Raw genomic sequence first — 19,818 nt, forward strand, 5'->3', positions numbered from 1 at the left:
CCGCCGGTTCAGCCCAGTGCCGCGGCTCCCTCCTGCTTCCCTGGCGGCCTGCTTGGGGCTCTTAGGCGATGGGGTCACCTGCTCCCGGGGTCACCTGCTCCCTTATTCTTAGGATGTGCACTCGCTAGAGCTCCCCGTTTGTTTACAGGTCTTTTTTTAGCTAAAATTTACATCTAGTGAGATGCAGGAATCCAAGTGTACGGAGCTTAGACTTTTGACCAATGACGCGCCTGTGTCGGTCGGACCCCGGTCAGGGTCAGGACTCCTGCCACCCTGAGTGCCTTTGCGCTCTCCCCGTCGCCAGCCCACATCCAGGATCCCAGGATGCCTGTTCTGCCCCGCTGCCCCGCGCGACTTGCTGGGCTGGAGCTGAGATCCCCCCATCCCTCTGCCGCCCTCCGCTCCCCGGTTCCGGCCCATGGCCCCCAGGCGCCTCGAGTGCCGGGACTTCACTTTTTTTTTTTTTTTTTTTTTTTTAAGAATTTATTTATTTATTTGACAGAGATCACAGCAGGCAGAGAAGCAGGCAGAGAGACAGTAGGGGGAAGCAGGCTTCCCGCGGAGCAGAGAGCCCGGTGCGGGGCTCCATCCCAGGACCCTGAGATCATGACCTGGACAGAAGGCAAAGGCTTAACCCGCTGAGCCCCCCCAGGCGCCCCCAGACTTCACTTTTGACTGCCGATCGTCTTCCTTGGTTAGTAGCTGTCCTGTCTTTGGAGACGGAAGGGAGCCCCGCTGTGGAGAACGGCGGACGAAGGCTGTCGGCTCTTCCCGCCCGGCCCCACAGAGACCTGTGTCCTCATCCCGTGCGTGCCCAGCAGGGGCCCGCGGGGACACAGAAAAGTGCGCCATCCCACTTCTCCCCCGAGCGGAGGTGCTGTTTCTGTCCCCATGACGGTGCTTGCTGTTACGGTCTTTCTGACTCATATTTTCCGTGTGTGGGCACCTCACCGTGGTTCACTCTGCGCCTCCCTGAGGGGCCACGCAGGGAGCACTCATTCATCGGCTTACTCAAGGCCACATGGGCTCGTTAGCCCGTTTTGAAGTTGGTCTGTGCTTCGTTCTCAAGCTGCAGGAGCGCGGGGAACCCGTGTGTGTCCGCTTGGACGTGGTCTTGCTTCCCGTCCAGGAGTCTCTGGGGGGCTGGACCCTCTGGCTGCCGGCTGCCGGTCTCCAGCCCTTGTTCAGAGGCCGAGTTTAGTAGGACAGTCCCCCTTCCCAGGGCACTGTCTCTTGGCTCTAGTCCCTGTCAGCACCGCAACACCCCTGTCGCAGAAGTGCTCCCAGGACCCCTGTTGGCTCTGGTTTCCCTGGGGGACCCAGAGCTCCCCAGGGAAAGCCTGGCCTTTCTAGGCGTCTGCGGTCCTATGCAGGCAGGGCAGGCTCCTGCTTTATGCTTTCCGATGGGGTGCATCTGCCGGACCCCCTCTTCCACCCCTACTCAACATACGTCCCTTACCGGCCCAGGGCCCTGGCCTTTCCCTCCCCCGCGGGGGACACCCCTCAGCTGTCGCCTGTCCTGTCCCATTGTAAGGTCAAGAAGTGAGAGCAGGGGGTGAGCCTGGGGGAGACAGGGCAGTTGCCGACTTGGAGCCGAGTCTCCTCTGGGCCTCCGTGCTGGGGGGCCCCAGGCAGGGTTCTCGGGGAGAGCCTGTGGGGGGTGACCCGGGCCCTGCCCGCTTCCCCGAGCACTGCTGAAGCAGGTCTCCTCCGGCAGGTTTTTTAGAATTTTATTTTATGAGAACAGGCGGTTACAGCTCCCCAAGTGCCGTAAAAGTTAATGTGATGGCCTCCCCGCGCCTCTGCTCATTTTTATAATTTTTTATTTTATGAAACAGGACAGGGAGCTTAGTGACTTATTACTATTCATTTCGTTTCAACGCAGTAAATATTGATTCAGTTGGGGGTTTTCAATTTAAACCACTCGGCGATTATATAAAATATTACTGGCCTCTGAAATTATGCTTACCGATCCCTTCGGCTGCTCATTAAGGAAGGAGTGCGATTGTAGGTCCCTTTGCCTTCATCATTCTAATAAATGGGCTGAGGTGCGTTTCTGCTCGGGAGGTGCTGCGGAGAGTGCTGGCGGGGGCCTGACAGCAAGGATGCAACTCTTAATTTGGAAATCGGTTCAAAGCACGCCTGCCTGATTTATTTATTTCTGTGTCTGTTTGAAGCAAGCGGCCCTTTCAACTGTCAGCAGCCCCATGGCAGCGGGGCTGAGCCGTCCTCCTGAGGCCAGAACACCTGCCCGAGCCCCTTGGCAGAGTGTGGGGAAGGGCCGGGGCTCAGGTGGGAATGTAGGGCCTTGCCCCCTCGATGGAAGGTAAGGGAGGGGGACCAGCCTGCCTCCAGCCCCGTCGACCATGATGCTTACTGTCAAAGACGCCTTGGGGCGCCTGGGGGGCTCAGTGGGTTAAGCCTCTGCCTTCGGCTCAGGTCGTGATCTTGGGGTCCTGGGATCAAGCCCCGCATTGGGTTTTTTGCTTGGCGGGGAGCCTGCTTCCCCCTCTCTTTCTGCCTGCCTCTCTGCCTGCTTGTGATCTCTCTCTCTCTTTGTCAAATAAATAAAATCTTAAAAAAAAAACAAAACAAAACAAAACAAAAAAAAAACGCCTCATCTCCCCCTGGGACCTCATGCCAAAGAGGCGGACCTTTACTGGGCAGGGCTGGTAGTCGGCCCCTCGCTGGCCACACCGGCCTAGGACGCAGGATCCTGAGAAGGGAGGAGAGGGCCTCTGGGTGCCGGGGTCTGACTGGTACACAAGCTGAGATGGCCTTCCTGCCATCTGCCCCATGGGGGGTGGTCCAGGGCAGCCCTGTCTGGCATCGGGCCCTCAGGACCCCAGCAGCAGACCAGCTGGTCCCTCTGGGTCCAGGGTCTCTTCACACGTTTGGTCCCTGTCCCCACCAGTGTGTGGTTCCTGTCCCCACCAGTGTGGACACCTCTAGGGCAGCCCCATGAAATGATGGAGGCCAGTGAGAGGGTCCAGAGTGAGGATGCAGAGCCCCCAGGGGAGGCCACGCTAGGCTGGGCCCCCACCGTGCTGCGTGGCCCTGCGCTCAGGCAGGGGTGCACCTCAGTCCGCTCCCAGCTGCGTCCTCCTTGGCTTTCCCAGGCGGAGGCTGGGGGGTGGGGCATTGGCCTCAGTGGAGGATGCTGGCATGGGGGTGGGGGCGGATGGGACTGAACTGCCATCTCCCTCTCAGTTTGAGCCTCTGGCCTGCCCTCCTGAGTGATCACATGGCTCCTGTGACCATATGGTGTTTGTGTCACTATTTCCTCCCTGGCCATGGGGACTGCTGGCATCTGGCCTGACAGGCATTGTGGCCAGAGTATTTGGGGTGAGACCGTGTTTTCTGACGCGGTACCTGGGCTCTGTCTGTGGATGTTGTGGGAAGGGAGGGGCTCCAGGGCAGGCCTGATGCGGAGGCCCTTGTGGGAAGGGAGTGGGGCAGACGTCAGAACCCCCTCCCCTTTGCTTCGTCTCGGGCTGGGATCTGCTGGGATCTCGGGCTGATCACGTCCCTCTCTGGGCCCATGGGGAGCTGGTCCCTGGTATCTGTGTCCCAGAGGCCATCCTGCTAGGTAGGTGGCCCTGCTGGGGCTAGAGCCCCACGTGGGAAGGCCAGTGTGCTGTGCTGTGAATCCCTTCTGGGAAGGTCTCTGGCCTTCGGCCTGTGGCCTTCCTTTGTCACTGCTTCCACGTGTCTGTGTCCTTCCCATTGCTGCTGCCTTTGTCCCCGCTTCTCCACGGACGAGTGTGTGTCTCAGTCCTTTCCCGTCGCCTGGCGCTTTGTCTCTTGGTGTGGGTGCCGCACCCTGGTACTGTGGGCACGCCGTGGGTTCCTGGAGCAGGGCTCCTTCCTTGTCGGGAAGCCAGGACAGGTGGGTACCCTGGGCTGTCCAGCCTCCATGCACATGGGCCTCGCGGTGGCCACGAGCCAGGTTCCAGCCCCTCTGGCAGCCTCCCTGCCTCCCCATCACCTTGCCAGCCCTGATGGACCTGCCTCTCCCCAGCCACATCCCATCCCTACCCTGTGAGGGCCCTGGGCCATCTGACCCTGGACGGCTGTGCCGGCAAGCTCACTCCCGCTTGCCTGGGCCAGCCTGTCCCTCCTGCTCTCGTGCCCTGAGTCTTGATCCGTGTGACATGTGGATGGCTTCTTTGCCCTTTGCGGGTTGGCTCGAGTGGCTGACGCCCGTGAAGCAGCTTTCAAACCAGCGCACGGGGGAAGCAGGGGGAAAGGGGTCAGGCTGACAGGCGCCTCTCCAGGCCTCACCTGTGGGTGCAGACCCCGGGGGGCAGGACCTTGTGAGATGCCACTGCCGCAGCACAGACCGTAGCCTGGTGTGGCCTCCGGGGGCCGGTGGTAACAGTACAGTGGCTCTCGGAGTGGGAGACCCCTCGGCTGGGGCTGGTTCTCAGGAGAGAACGAGAGAGCACGTCCCGTTGGTTTGCTGGAGGAAGTTTCATTCTGCAAATAGCAGGACCTTTGGGAAGGAAGCCTCAGAAGGTCCTCTTAGGTCTGCCCTGTGGAACCCCGGGAAGATCACCCTCAGGCCGTGCCTGAGCCCCCTGGCCACACGTGGCCAGCACCAAGGGCCCTCCTGTGACGGACTGGTGATCCGTGATGTCCCTGGAGATGAGGGCAGGAGAAGCTGAAAACACTGCCTCTGACAGGAGGAAATAAAACATCTGTGTCGCCTGGCGGTACCTGGGTACGTTACATGCTGAAATGGCGCTTTAAATACCACTTTTGTCCTGGTTTTAGAGGCAGCAGTAAAGCGTTGCTCCGATGATCGATATCATACTTAATTCCTTACATCTGTCAGCCCTTCAGCCTGCTCTGACCCCAAACCACAGGTCCCCTCTCAGAGCTGGGCTGGGGCCTCTGCAGGCCACTGAAGGATGTGAGGTTCTGGGGAGCCCCGCAGCGGCTGGGGACCAGGGCTAAAGAAAGAGCCCTGCAAGCGAGGACTCACTCTGGCCCCCAGCTGCCACCTCGTCCCTGGGCCTCACTTTGCCCCACCAGCATCCACCGTGCCCTGTGTCCCCCGCAGGGGCGCCCAGAGAGATGCTGGGCTCTAGGGACAGGTGTCTTCGCCCTGCTGTGGTCCTGGCAGGGAGCCTCATCCCTCCCCCACCCCTGTCTACCTTCCTACTGTACTCACCCGCCCCGCCCCGCCCTGCCCTGTGTGGCCCTCCGGGAACTGCTCCTTCCTGGGGCCTTCCCTTGCCCTTCTGGGCTCTGATGGGTCAGAGCTACTGAGCCGGGCTGCAGCCTGTCCCACGCTGGGGGCCATCCACCTCCTCCATCTCCCGTCTTGTACCCTTCCAAGGCTGCCCACAGGCCCCTGTGCCACTTCATGTGCAGACCGGCAGGGGGCGGGGTGTTCAGGAGTCGTGGGGCTGGCTGACAGGTCATTTTAAATGCTGTGTCTCAGGGGGGTGAGGGCTGGAGTTGCAGAGACCTCCTTGTGTTGGGGACAGGCCCAGTGACCCCTGCCTGCTGGGTAGCCACTGTAGCTGGGGGGCACCCCTACCCAGCTTCTGCTGAGCCTGGCTTTTCCAGGCCCACACCCCGCCCCACTGCCCCAGCACCAGCAGGCAGGTGCACAGTGGTTTGATTTTCCTGTGACTTTCCTCCAAGTCAGCAAGGTTTCCCCGGTGCCCCGCCCACTCCCCAGAGTAAGGAGCCCCGGTTTAATTTGCGGTTAGATGTCTGTTAAGATTGCGTCCACTTCCCAAGTCAGCACTTAATTGGCAAGGCACTTGATTTAACAGCGTGGGAGCCTCCACCGGAAAAATGGCTTGAATAAATCACCGCCTGACGCCAGAAAATAGATATAATCTCAGCATTAACTACATTAATAGTAGCAGGAGCCGAATTAAGAAAGCCATAAAGCATGGGCGGGGGCATAAATTACGGCCCAGCTCTGTCCCGAGGCGTGCCTCTGCTTGGGGGCGGGGCGGGAGGGGAGGCGGTCCAGTCCCGGCCCTGCCCCGCCCCTGGCCCCGCCCCAGCCTCCGGGTGGGGCGGGGCCGCTCGGTCTGGAGGCCTAGCTGCCCCCCCCCCCCCCCCGCAGTGCCCGTGGGGGTCTGAGGCATTGGGCGCCTGGCCCACGCACACACCCCCGCCCCGCTTCCCCATCCCCGCCCCCACCCCAGGCCTGGCTCTGCCTGAGCCCGTGCCCCAGGGTGCTGGCAAGGGCGCTAGTGTGAGGAAGGACGGGAGTAGAGGAGCCCCGTCTCTGCTGCAGACTGCCGACTTGAAGGCTTCTTGGAGGAGGCAGGCACAGCTCCGGGGTTTCTATCCCTCCGGCGGGGCAGTTCAGGGTGCGCTCATCCCCCTGCTGTTTTGTCTTCACCAGTTCCGCTGCCCCCACCCTTCTGGGGCAGCCCCACTGCCACAGCCTGTCCACACTTGAGTGGAGGAGGATGCTATCCAGTTTGCTTTTTTTTAAGATCATGTATTTGTTTATGCATTTACCCGTCAGAGAGAGCGTGTGCGTAAGCAGGCCCAGAGGCAGGCAGAGAGAGAGGAGGAAGCAGGCTCCCCACGGAGCAGGGAGCCCCCAGGGCTCCATCCCAGGACGCTGGGATCATGACCTGAGCCGAAGGCAGCGGCCTAAGGACCGAGCCACCCAGGCGCCCCAGGATGCTGTCCAGTTTTAATTTCAGTTTCATTCCCATTATTGGTCAAGTTCCACATCCTTTATGCTTATGTTCGTTTGCCTCCAGCCTGTTTCTTCCGAGTTTGCAGGACTCGCACGTGTTCGGGTGTCACCGTTTGTGTGCCCGACAGGATCCACCATTCGTTCCTCAGTTTCCTCGGTTTGAATCGGCCTGCCGGCCTTCCCGTTAAAGTTATGAGGGTTTCTAGCAGATCTTTTTGCTTTTCTGAGTACTTAAATCTGTCAGTCTCCTAAGACTTCGTTGATGTGCTTGAACAGCCTTCTCCAGCCCGAGGTTATAGGAGCTCAGGTAGATTTCCTTCTGGTGCTGCGGTTTCAGAGTGTGCGTTTGAAACTTCAATCTAGGAGCTCCTGGGGGGCTCAGTGGGTTAAGCCTCTGCCTTTGGCTCCGGTCATGATCGCAGGGTCCTGGGATCGAGCCCCACATCGGGCTCTCTGCTCAGCAGGGAGCCTGCTTCTTCCTCTCTCTGCCTGCCTCTCTGCCTGCTTGTGATCTCTGTCTGTCAAATAAATAAGTAAAATCTTAAAAAAATAAAAACTTTAATCTACCTGGAATTTATTTAGAGATATGGTATAAGATTTTTTTTTTTTTTTAAGTATATTTTGACAGAGAGATCCCAAGCAGGCAGAGAGTCAGGCAGAGAGAGAGGGGGAAGCAGGCTCCCTGCTAAGCAGAGAGCCTGATGCGGGGCTCGATCCCAGGACCTTGAGATCATGACCTGGACTGAAGGCAGAGGCTTTAACCCACTGAGCCACCCAGGCGCCCCTAATTTCTCTCTCTTTTTTTTTAAGATTTTATTTATTTGACAGCGAGAGAGGGAACGCAAACAGGGAGGAGGGGGGAAGGAGGCTCCCAACGGAGCAGGGAGCCCCAAGTGGGGACTTGACCCCAGGACCCAGGGATCCCCCCAGGTACCGCTCATCTTGTTTAATAGTTATCTGATTGTCTAGGCCATTCGTTACCTCTTAGGGTTTTGCCATTGTTAGAAAATGTCCCTTTTATCTTGTACAAATGCTTGTTCCCGAACTTGGCTCTCTGCATAGATGTTCCTCTTTGGCCTTCCCTTTTTAAAACCTTCTTGTTTGTATCTTCAGTGGTCAGAACTGTAGACTTCTTACCCTGCGTACAGCCCCCCAGGTCAGACGGGCTGCGCACTTCCTGCCTTGCCTCCAGGTCCTGCTCACGCCCCTCCTGCACCGCGTCTCACCCCCACAGATGACGGCTCAGGCCGTGCTCCATCCCCACAGGCTCCTCAAGGTTCTCGAGCTTCAGGAGCAGAATCATGCAGGAGGCACTGATCGCTGTCTGACGTCACTCGCCCACCGTGTGTTACACGGAGTTGTCCCGACAGACTCATGAGCTGCGTCCCTGACCCCCTTGTCGCTGTACGTGGCGTTGGGGGCCTTTCGAGAAATAATCAAGGTTAAATGAAGTCACGGGGGTGGGGGCGCCCTACTGTAATAGGACTGGAGCCCTTACAGGTAGAGGGAGAGACCCCAGAGCTGGCTGGCTGCCGGAGTGCGGAAGAAGGCCTGTGTGACGACACGGGGAGAAGGTGGGGCCTTACCTGCAACCAAGGGCGCTGGACTTGGGGCCCCCAGAACTGGAAGAAAATGGGTTCCTGCTGTGTGAGCCTCCCAGTCTGTGGCGCTGTCTGCCAGCCCCGGCCAGCTGAGACCCTGTTCTCGGGTCCACGTGCAACGCTGTGGGTAGCGATAGCATGTTCTTTTCCCGCGAGGTCTGTGGGCATAGCGCAGATTGGTCACGTGTGCGATGACGCGTTCACGTCACGTTTCTGGTCTTTGCTGCGCCCTGGTCTTGTTGGGCCTGTCGCCGACTGACCCAGAGCCCTGGTTTCTGTGGACTTGCTCCGGGGGCGGGGGTGGGGGGTGCCGCGCCGCGGTAGGTCGGGATGGGGCTGTGGTGGGTGTCCTCGTCTGCGCACTCTCGGCGGGAGGAGAGCCCTCCAGCCCCCATGGCCTCGGCAGCCCCTGGAGCTCCGTCTTCCCCGCGGCTGCAGGCTGCAGGGGTGCACCGGCGTCTCACCCAAGCCTGGTTTGTAGATGGGAGCCAGGGCAGGGAGGGACGGGGTGGGGAGAGCCTCCAGCAGACTCCACGCCCAACACGCAGCTGATGTGGGGCTTGGCCCCGTGATCCGGGGATCATGACCGGAGCAGAAACCCAGGGTCGGACGCTCAGCCGCCGGAGCCCCCAGGCGGCCCAGGGACACGTTCAGTGAAGCGGGCACTCAGTCTGCCGGTGTCCAGGGACTGGAGACACTGCCGTGTCCTTACGGCTGCCTGTCTCCATCGCTCCCGAGCACTGTTCTCCCAGATGAATGGTAGAAACGCTGGCTCAGTTTCTCGGCCTTTCCCGACCGATCAGCCCCCGAACCAGCCATACTGAATCTTACTCCCCTGCCCTGCCCGCTGCAGCCGGCCGGTCCCGCGTCTGTCCTGCCCTCCGTGCTGCGTGGGCCAGCTGCCGGGTTCCCTCGGTCTGGAGGTTTGTGCTGAGTTCCGCCTCTGTGTTGGCTCCTCCTGTGCGTGGAGTTCTGGGGGCGAGGACCAGTTCAGGGCTGGGGGAATGGTCCGCCGGGCCTCCACGTGAACAGTGAACGGGGTGAAGGGGGCAGGGAGAGGAAGGGAGGGAGGGACAGAGGACAGACAGAGAAGCCGGTGGGAGACACAGATGGGGGGATGGGCAAGGACCAGAGGAAGGGCCCACCCTGCCCCTCACAGGCCGTCACGGGGCCAAGGCGGTCTTGGGCTGACAATCCAGTCCAGAGGGTGACACGGGGACACGGGATGGAGGGCCCCGCCCCAGGCTGCTCAGCCTGAGCGCCTGCCCTCCGCCCCCCACGAGCTGGACTTGGTGGAGCGTGGGGGGCCCCCGAGACCCGGTGACGCGTGGCTTCTGCCGCTGACACACAGACACCAGTAGCAGCAGCTGAAGTGCATTTTCAGAGTGTCAGTTTACGGAGAATTTTACTTTCCATCGCGTTGTTTATTAGGCTCTTAAAGGGAAAGCTTGTAATGCATCCATTGATCGAAATACCGATTGAGTAGCCGCGAGCACACGAAGCAGTCCCAGCCCCTCGTGCCGCAGCGGCCGCCTGTGTCACGGGGCGGGCACGATGAGCGTCGCCCGCCGGCTGCGCACTGGCCGGGCCCCTGCGTCGCTTGCGGAGCTGCGGGACAGGGGCAGCCTCAGCCTTGAAGCCTTCAGGTGACCCCCAGGTCAGCCCAGGAGTCGAGGGAGTCGGGCTCCCCCACTGCCCCTCCAGGGCCGCGGTCGGGTGCTCGGCCTCCACTGTGGGCCAGCTCCCCTCCGGGCGCATCCTGCCCCTACTGCCCGGCCTGGGTCACACGGTCCCCCTGGGCCTCCACTCCTGCCCAGGCTCATCCTGTCTGCTGCGAGATGGGTCCTGGAAGGCCAAGCCGTCGGCCTGGCCCTGCACCGGCATGGCCCGAGGACGCGTGGGCAGGTCAGCACCCCGAGCCAGCTGTGGAGTGTGCGGCCCCCGCTGGGCTTGGAGCCCCGCCCCACCTCACTGGGAGCTGGAGGGGGGGGGTCCCTGGAGCAGCTGCGCCTCATTTGGGAGGAACCGTTGTGCCGTTGGAGGAGGGTCTGCGGAGGGCGGCCAGCCAGTCGCCGCGAGGCCTGTGCCATCCACTAGGTCCCTGGCCGCTGAGCCCCGCTGAGCCCCTTCCCCGAGGCCCGTACCTTGGCCATCCTCTCCCTGCCCGGCCGGTCCTGCACAGGCCTCTCCCGCCAAGAGCTCCGCTCCCAGCCCCCCACCCCCACAGCCGCTCCAAGCGGGGTCCAGCGCGGGGACATGCTCCCACCCTGCGTGCCGGGCGGAGGTGGCGCCCGTCAGCGCTTCCGCGGAAAGCCCACTTAAGCATTTTGCAGCCTGTCACGGTGTCGGCTGAGCCTGACCTACTTGGGATCCGCGGTGCCGAGCCGCCTCCCCCGGCTCTCGGCTTCTGCTGACGGCGCACTCCCGGCTCGCCTCGAAGCTTCGCACAACCGTGCTCCATTTCCTGAAAAATGCTTCCCCGCTTGTTTTCTCTCTCCCCAGACAGCCTGCCCACCTCCTGCACGGTCACTGCGGGCTGGGATGGCCTGTCCTGGAGGCCGCTGGGTCCTTGGCCACGCACAGACACCCCCGCCCCCAGCCCGGGAGGATGGGAGGTCGAGCTCTGTCCCAGAGCCAGGTCCAGCCCCTCCGCTAGCAACCCACGGCCTCAGCCCTCTGCTGCCCCCTCCTCTGCCTGCCCAGCCCTAGGCGGTGGCCGTAGCCTCCCGACTCCAGTCCACCCACCCACCTTGCTCACGTCCAAGGGTCCGGGCCCCTGGGTGCTTCCTCCAGCAGTGCCAGCTGTGCATTCAGGCCCGGTCTCTCTACCCAGCACAGGTGTCCTTTCTGCGTCTCTCACCTGGCCTGAACTCCAAGGGGCCTGCAGGGTATGGGACCCCGGCCCCTAGTTCCTGCTGCCCACAGCAACGTGGCTCTTGGTGGGGGGGTCCCTGCGAGCCATTGGGGGGTCGGGGAAGGCTTCCTGCGGACCCAACATCGGAGCTTGGTCGCAGGGGTGACCCTGACCACAGCCATCCAGTGTACGTGTACAGAGGTCCCGGCAAGGCCCGGCAGGACACACACACACTCATGCTCGCCATCACTTTACAGGAAGCGGAACTGCCCAGCGTGGCTGGAGTCCTGGCTGGTGGGGGCATGTGGGGACAGTGGTCCCTGAGGACCAGACAGCCCCAACGGCAGCGTCTCCTGGCAGACCTCCCCACGAGGGGCATGGGGGCCGCTGCACGGTGTCAGTGGAATGGGGACAGAACTTGCTCACACAGGCTGTTTCCAAACCAGCTGGCTTGGTGGGATGGGGGTGCAGGTGCCCCGAGGAAGCTGTAAATCAGGGTGGGGACCCCCAGCCTGCGTCTGGGGAGAGAGTGGGCCAGCATCGGTGAAGTAGGTCTCCTTGGTGCCTGTGGTCACCGGCTGGGTAAGGGTCCAGAGAGGAGGAGTCCGTGTGGAAGGTGGGGAACAGACAGTGGGCATATCCAGGGTCCAGGAGTCTCCCCAAGGGGGTTGGGAAGAATCCATCAGCAAAAGCACCTCTGTGTGCCTGGCAGGTTCTCTCCGGTGATTTCCTGTCCGGGCACAGGACCTCTGTCCGGCACGCAGATTTGTGCCCAGCCTTCATGTGGCCCCTTGGCCTGACCCTGTCCCCAGGAGGAGGGCCTGTCCCGCCCTCTCTGGGTCCACGTGGCCTGGGAAGGGCTGCCGTAGGCCCTTGTGCTCTGTGCTATTTCCTCAGGAAAACCCAAGGCCTGAGTGAGTCCGAATGGGGGCTGGGGCCATCCAGCTCCACTGTGGCCGTGCAGGGTGGCCGGAGGTGGGATCCGTTTAAGGTGCCGTCGGACCTGCCGAGGAGGTCTGGGCATCTGGGCACCGTCCCCTGTTTGGGACTTGCCCCTCGCCCACTTACACCCTAGTCTGCCCTCAGTCAGGAGTGAACCTCCCCCGGGCCTTCACCTGACCTGGCCTGGGCAGGCTGCCTGTGCGTCCCTCCCCCGGGTCTGGGGTGCAGAGCGCAGCACCCCCGCAGGGCTCTGGGAGGGGCTGCTCTTTATCCAGTCCCGTGACCGGGGAGGGCGGGGTGCCAGTGCTTGCGTGTGCACCTGTGTTTGGGAGCTGCTGCGCCCGTCCGGCCCCTCGTGCACCTGCGCACAGGTGGTGCCACCACCGACACCTGGGACGGGCCTGCCTCGCCCCGTAGCCTGAGCCCCAGACCCGTGGCTAGGGGCGCCCCGCGGACAGGGGTGGGGGCCCTGTGGACCTGCCATGGGCGGTGGTCATGGGATGCTCGCAGGGGTGGGAAGTGTTCGTGTCCAGGGTCTGCCCTCCAAGCCCTTGGAGGGCGGGGGCGCCCTGGCAGAGGGGGTGAACGGCCCTGCAGGCCGAGCAGGGCACACACCACACTCATGCCCAGCTTCTCGGCGCAGGCCTCCCTCGGCCTTGCCCAGACCCTCACCTCCCCTCCTCTTGGGCACCTTGGCCCGAGGACCGTCCGCACCCGGCACGGCAGAGCACCTTGCCGGGCTCCGCGTTCTCGGGTTCGTACTTGCCAGCTGCTGCCCAGGCCCCAGGCCCCAGGCACGTGGACAGCTTTTCTTCTTAAACCGACTTTTGTGGTGTGTGTGTCTGTCTCCCCATTACCACTGCTATTCATTTAAAATGTTATCTCCCCCCACCCGTTCCTCGTGCCCCCCGGGGGGGGTGAGGGGGCCCAGCCCTCACCCTGGTGTAGTCAAGGTTATGGTGATAAATCCTGGGGCATTGTCACTTCTATTCGGAGTAAATTGGCTGGCCGCTTTCGGGCTGAAGGAAAGATAATTTGCTGTAGTATTTCAAATGGATTAGAAATGGATTTGAAGGGAAAGTTCATGCCTCCCATTACAAAGGCGAGAAAGAGAACTATCTTAAGGCACGGTTCCCTCCCTGGCCTTCATTATCCACGCTTAATACCTTTCCTATTTTCCAGCGTTAATGAAATTTCCTGGCGGCGTGGGCCTGCCGGACGGATGGGAGAAGCCTTTAGATCTGAGGCTCCTGTTGTAGAAAAGGAATTACAGGGCCCTCGCCGCGAGGGCAGGAGCGTTCTCCGGGTCCTTGGCCCGGCTATTATCTCATTAATTTTATCCCCTCTTCTCAATGCAGTTGGTTTCCAAAGCCTGTCCTCTCCATTAGGGGAACAATTTACTGGAGTGCTGTGACACCACGGCCATGAGAAGCTACAAGGCAGCCCCTTGCCCGCCCAGTGCCCGCCTGGCCACAGGTCCCGAGTCAGTGAGCAGGCCCGGCAGGGGCGAGGGCAGGACTGAGGTGGTCTCTGCAGCCGCAGGCTGCTGGGTTGGCTCTGCCTGGGCAGGTGGGCCCTTCCGCAGCCCCACACCCTTGGGCAGGCAGGGTCCCTCGGCCTACGGGGGTCCCTCGGCCGGTGCGTGTGCGTAGACCCTGGGCGGGGGCGTGAGAACCGAAGAGGCGCTAGGCCTCCCGGCTGCCCCGTCGCCCCCCCGGTGGCCGACTCTCACCCGGTAATTGCCTTAGAACCCAGGGGTATGGTTTTTGGTGGAAGAAGCGTGGGATCTATGAGTGCTGTGCGTCCGCAGAAGTCGCCGCAGAACCCAGCACCGCGCGGGGGAGGGGGGTGGCGGAAGATGCGGCCGGAAAGTCAGTCGTGAAAGGTGCTTCTCTGCAGGAGGGCACTTGATGTGTCTGGCCCTGGCATCTAGCCTGGGAGCCAGGAGGGCATCCCTGGGGCTCACTCTTCAGGGTGAGCCGGTAACCGCCCCAGACCGAGGCTCCGTGGATGGGAGCCCCCTCGGGGCCAGGACGTAATCTCTCCTGAAGCTCTTAGCTGCTTCTGAAGCAAGATCCTGCCAGCCTTCGTGGGTCCCTATCTGGGCCTGGCTGCTTCTTTCTGCAGCTTCACCTGAGTGGCTGCCCCTGGAAGTGATGGTCTGACCCTGTCTGGCCTCAGCCAGGGGCCCCGAGGTGAGCTTCCTTACCCTTCGAAGGGCTGGGTTTCTGGGGATGTGGGGTCCTGAGATGCTGGGCGCATCTGGTTGCCCACCCGTCCCTCGTGGTTTATAGCGTCGGGAGGGCTTGGGCGGCGGTGGTGCGGATGGGACTGGCTGAGGGCGGTGGCCCAGGAGTGGAGGGGTCCGTGCCCTGAGGGAAGAGGCAGCTAAGAGTGGCGTCCTCAATTCTGTGAGCGGCTGTCGCACAGCCTCGGGGCAGGGCCTTTTGGGAGGTCTGGGGCCTGGCCCTGAGGGGTGAGTATCTGGTGGGCAGGGGCCGGCCTTGCTGCGGGTCGCGCAGCCTCCAGGCTGATGGAATGGATGCTGCCCAGGCCTGGCCCTGGCCCAGGTGGGTGTACAGAAGGGCAGCTGCCTTGTCGGTGGGGAGACCGCGGAGGGCTCTGGACACCGTGCGGCTGGGGGCTGGGGCTGGAGGGGGCCCGTTGCCCTCTGGCCCAGCGAGCCGTGGTGGCCCCAGCCTTAGGTCCGGCTCTCAGCTCCGGGGATTAGGACACCGGCCGAGCTGTGCGCTGTGGACGTGAGCACAGCTCCTGCAGAGGGCTCGGGGTTCTGGGGCAGGGCCCCACAGAAGATGGCCCTGCCTGGCCCCACCTTGGCCTGGCCTCTGAGTGACCCAGAGGACAAAGCATATAGGACACATAGATGCCCCGGGCCCAGTCTGGGCAGAGCTGGGGTCCCCCGGTCTGGGGAAAACCTGGGCATCTGTCTGCCTCCCCGTGAGGGTCCCCGCCCACCCACCGTCTTCCTGCCAAGATGCACCCTGTGTGGGGACACCTGGAGCCTGTAAGGGTGTGGACAGCATGAGCCAGGCTGGCAGGGGTCCCTTGGCAGGATTTTTTCTCCGAGATCAGTGTTTGTCAACTTGAATTTTAATTAAAGAAAACTGGGTTAAGTACCATTGGGCTGCGGTGTCCTCCTCGGCACTCCCCGCCTGGCCTTGTCTTACGCCGCAGCTTTGGGTCCCCTGAGTGCCCGGCTCACTTGTGCACGGTGGCCTCTCTAACGTGCCCTCAGAGGCTTTGCGCTGGCAGGAGTCACCCACAGATGGCCGAGAGACCAAGGCCCAGGGGACCCCGGGGCTAAGTGGGCGGGGGCAGCTGCACCCCAGAGCGGGGCTGCTCAGCTCTCCGCACTCAGCTCCAGGCAGGTGCGCTGGGGCGGCCCCCGCAGCCTGTGTGCCCGGATGCCCCAGGGCCTGCCCCGTCCCAGACCTGTGTCCGCTGCAGATGGGGATGGCCATTCGTGCACTGCGGGACCATGGGAGAGCCCCGCACGGGCCGGAGCACAGGTCCCCGCGCTGGTGGAGGGGCTGCTGTGAGGACCGCGTCGCCCGGCCCCTCCTGCCGCCCGGGGGCTCTGGGGCGCACAGGCCCAGGCCTGCCAGTGGGCGCGGTGTGTGCACTCTGGTGGTAACGACATTATGAACAGAGTCTGGGCTATTATGGAATTAAGGTTAATTTGCATAAACAAATTACTGCTGAAATGAGTCCTGAGGGGGGAGGGCCTTGTCCCCTCATTTCGGTGGCCGCCTGCCCGTGTGACAGCTGGGAGGGAGCAGCTCAGCCCTGGCCTGGGGTGCTGGCCTAGCACCCCAAGCCTGGGGGCCTATAGCTGCTGCCCGCGGCGGCCGTGGTGTCTGCAGGGGCAGGCCTCTCGAAGCGGGGGCATCTGGGGCCTCCTCCCAACCCACTCTGTCCTTGGCTTCCTGGTCCAGCTGGGGTAGGGCCTGGGACCTGGTTGGAGGAGAATGTGGAGGGAGGGAGTGGTCAGGTGGCCACCGGGGCCGTCCAGGCACACGTCTGCTCTCCTGGCCCGGGTCAGCCACTCAGCTCATCCCAAAGGCTGTCCCGGACCTCTTCAGCCCGTGACTTTAAGGTGCCTCCAGCCTTTCCCCCAAAGAGCTTGCCTGGACGGGGCTCTGTGAGGCTGTGCCCTCCCTCTCTCCATGCTGGGCTCCCACGCGGTGGACAGAGGGGACAGGCAGTAGAGCCTGCTGACCCGAGCAGCCTGGGTGGCCTGCACTGGGGCAGCATGTGGGGGAAGATGTTCCCGGGCGGTGGTGTGGACCACCAGCTGCGGTGTGGACCCTTAGGGGACTTGCTTGTGACGCCCTGCCCAAGGGGCCCGGACAATCCCGGCCCAGCAGCGTATGTGCTGGAAGCGGGGACGCTCGTGCCCTGCTTGTGCCCTTTCTGCTCACCTGTGGGGCGGGGAGGAGGGGAGGGGACAGACCGTGGGGCCGTGGGGCCTGACACACCGGGGTCTCCCTGTCTCCGCAGGTCTCTGGTGCTGAACCGCCTGCGCCCCGCTGCCGGGGGCGGGAAGGGCCAGGCCAGCTCCCCTCGGTGGCGGAGCAGAGGCTTCCGCTGCATCGGAGGCGTCCTGTACAAGGTGTCGGCCAATAAGCTCTCCAAGACCTGCGGCCGGCCCGGCGGCGACAGCGGGAACAGGCTGCTCCTGCGCACAGGTGAGGCTCCTGTGGGGGGCTTTACTCCCCGCCTGTGTGTGCATCACGAACGCGGCCTAGGCTTATGGGGCACCGAGGTGGGCGGGCCTGGGCGAGTGATTGCTTCCCAGACGGGCCTGTCCCAGGCCAGGCGTTCGTGGTACCGTTCGGTGCTTCTGGGGCCTCTGAGGCTGTTCCTGCTGGAGCTGACGAGACGGCCGGAGCAGTGGGGCCCGCATGGGGTGGGGATCCACGGCTTCCACGTCCCCGGGGAAGCCCCCGAGCACACGGCCTCGTGCTTGGCTGAGCAGGCCCTGTCTTTCCATGTTTCGCTCCTGGATGAAGGAGACGGGCCAGGTTTGGTGAGCACGGCACTCGCGGCTGAACACCTGGGGCCGTGGCGCCCCTAATCTCATTGGCAACGCCCCCAACTATATCTGGAGGCCGCGCTGCCACCGCGCCCGCGGCCTAGAGAAACAGGCCAAGGAGAAGGAAATGCTTTGGATTTGCTTATTATACAAATTAACTAGAAAATACTTCGGTTTCAGTCCAATTTTACCCCCATCCTTTTCTGCCAAGAAAAAAAGGGTGAGGTGGCAGGCAGTACGGGGACAGCAGAGGCCCAGGGGCGGGACGATGGGGGCCCTTCCCGGAAGCCCTTGCCCAGCTGTGTCCCCAGGGCCTCTGTGGGACTACAGGGAGGGAGGCATGGGTTGCCTGGCTGCCTTTTTCCAGACGGGGCGCCCTGGCCAAGGCCCAAAGGCCATGCCCCTGCTCTTCCTCTGTGCCATTGTTGCCTGGTCCCTTTTGAGGGACTGGACTGTGTGGTCTGAGGGCCTCCGGAGGCTCACCTGGTGGAGGAACAGGTCCAGAGCATCGGCTGGGCCTCCTCACAGGGCCTGCTCGAGAGTTACTCTGAGCCTCCGACCCCCGGGGCTCGTCAGGGCTCAGCATGGGTGTTCGTGGTCCTTGAGGCTGCACACAAAGCAGCTGGTCCTTCGCAGAGCTGTCCCTAGCCAGGCTGGTGTCTGGACGGAGCCAGAGAGGGCTCTGGGCCGCCTGTCTGTGGAGTGATGTTCTGCTCGGCCTGACTCAGGAGCCTTCTCTGTGGGTCTCACCCACTGCCCCAGCCTCCCCCTGGGCCTCCTTAGTGAAGGGCCCCAGCTGGCCTTTCCCATCCATCATCCTTTCTGCCCCGGACTGCCACCCCTGACCCCACAGCCGACCCAGCAGGCAGGACTCAGACTTTGTTCCCTGCTCTCCTCCTTTGGAAGCTGGACGGAGCTTATGGGGTGGGGGCAGGCATTCTCCTGCCATTGCCTGAGCCAAGCACGTCACAGGGCCACACCCCTTTGAGCTCCCTGCCATCCAGGTCAGCCCCAGTGATGCCCTGTGCTGCTTACTCACATCAGGTCTGAGGGGCTCCTCCCTGGCCTGTCCAGACGTCATTGGCCGTCCCGGCATCCACACTGTTTACCTGCAGGGACCCGGAAGTGGGTTACAGCTAGGGGCTACACTGGCCCTCACCGGCACCCTGCTGCCCATGTGCCCTGGGCTGCGTGGGGGCCCCTCCACATGGACCCCAATGGGCCTTTGGGGTTGGGGCTGGCGCCTGAGGTCCAGGAGACAGGAAGGGACAGGTTTGAACCGCTTGGCCACTGCTCGAGGGGAGGGTACAGGCGAGGCGGTAGAGTGGCTGTGAAGGGGGACAGCGTCAGGGCTGTGGGCCGCTCCCTCCCTCGGCGGCACTGGCCTCACGGGACCAGAGCCAGCAGCTGTCCTGTCTCCCCAGGGAGGGAGGGCGCCTCGCCCAGCCCACTCCCTGCCGGGCTGACCTCCGTGCAGTCACGCCGTCCCCCTCCGGTGAAGTGTGGCCTTACCTGGCCTCCAGGCTCGCCTGCCCCAGCCTCCTGGCCTCGGGGCCCCGCAGGGAGCAGTGCGGGGATGACAGAGGCCTCCAGGGCCAGGCGGTTCCCAGGAGGCCACACTCCTTGTCGGGGGCTAGGAGACAGTGCGGGGCCAGCCTGGAGACAGTGCGGGGCCAGCCTGGGGCAGGTGCGAGCGAGTAGGTAGGTACGAGCCCGAGCCTGAGCCCGAGCCCAGGAGACCACCTGCCGCCTGCGGCTCCAGCTGCCCAGACCCCTATGTGGGGGCCGCCTCCTCGCTGTGAGGCAGGTGGGGTGTTCCCAGCTGCAGGAGCGCCCACTGACCAGCGGCCTCCTTAGGCCAATAATAATTAAAGGAATAAATTTTCTCCTTTGGTGTCAGCAGAACTTGGACTTCTGGTGGGAGCGTACAGCCCGCCCCCCTCTCCTCCTGGCTTTTCCTCCAGGCTACTTCCCGCGGCGGGGCTTCTGTGGGCCCTTGTGTGGGGCCCCGGGCCATGGGGAGGGGGGGGGCAGGGAGGGAGGTGCAGAACCTTGTCCACACCCTCCTCCCCAGGGTCCAAGGTCTGCCCAGCCAGAGGGTCTGCTGGCCCTGTGACCTCTCCCCAGGGGCGCCCAGGTGTGGGCTTGGCTCATGCTCCTGGTGGGGTGTTACTGGGGTCCCTGCAGCAGAGCAGAAGTCCCGCGCCCATCGCCAGAGCCCCTCCCTGGTCCAGGCTGCATGGTTGGCTCCCGGTCCCGGAGTGAGGCGGGTCTGTAGTCCCTGCTTCTCACTGGCCGCCACACTCCCTTGGGCAGGTCACGGGTCCCTGTGCCTCATCTCCTCCCGCGTGACCTGCTGACCCCGCCCTGTGTGCTGAGAAGCCACCCAGGACGGCGTGAGAGGGCTCAAGAGACCCCCCCCCAGCCAGGCGGCCACGGCCCCACCCTGCTGCCTCCCTCCCTTACCAGTGCCTCTTCCTGGGACTCCCCCTGCCCAGGGCCATGATTTCCGGGGAAGGGTGAGTCCCGGAGGGGTGTGTGGGGCTGAGCCCTGCCTGGCCACTCCCTCTGACCCCAGAGCCCCTGCATGGGGCTCCCCAGCCTGGGAAGGGTGAGGCGCTCCCTGGTGTGGAGGGGCGGGGTGGGGCGGCCGGCAGAGCGCGGTGTCTATTTTGGGAAGATC

At 63.1% G+C, this 19,818-nt stretch overlaps 1 protein-coding gene across 1 annotated transcript in view; it reads left to right on the forward strand.

Annotated features, from left to right (window-relative positions):
• The window catches only part of ZC3H3 (zinc finger CCCH-type containing 3), an 80,903-nt gene that overhangs the window by 38,822 nt on the left and 22,263 nt on the right, over nucleotides 1–19,818 (forward strand). Inside the window, exon 5 of the mRNA XM_044244836.1 lies at nucleotides 16,601–16,788. Coding sequence (XP_044100771.1) covers nucleotides 16,601–16,788 — 188 coding nt within the window. The remainder of the gene's footprint in view (nucleotides 1–16,600; nucleotides 16,789–19,818) is intronic.

Source organism: Neovison vison, chromosome 4, assembly GCF_020171115.1.
Source record: "Neovison vison isolate M4711 chromosome 4, ASM_NN_V1, whole genome shotgun sequence".
Classification (NCBI taxonomy): domain Eukaryota; kingdom Metazoa; phylum Chordata; class Mammalia; order Carnivora; family Mustelidae; genus Neogale; species Neogale vison.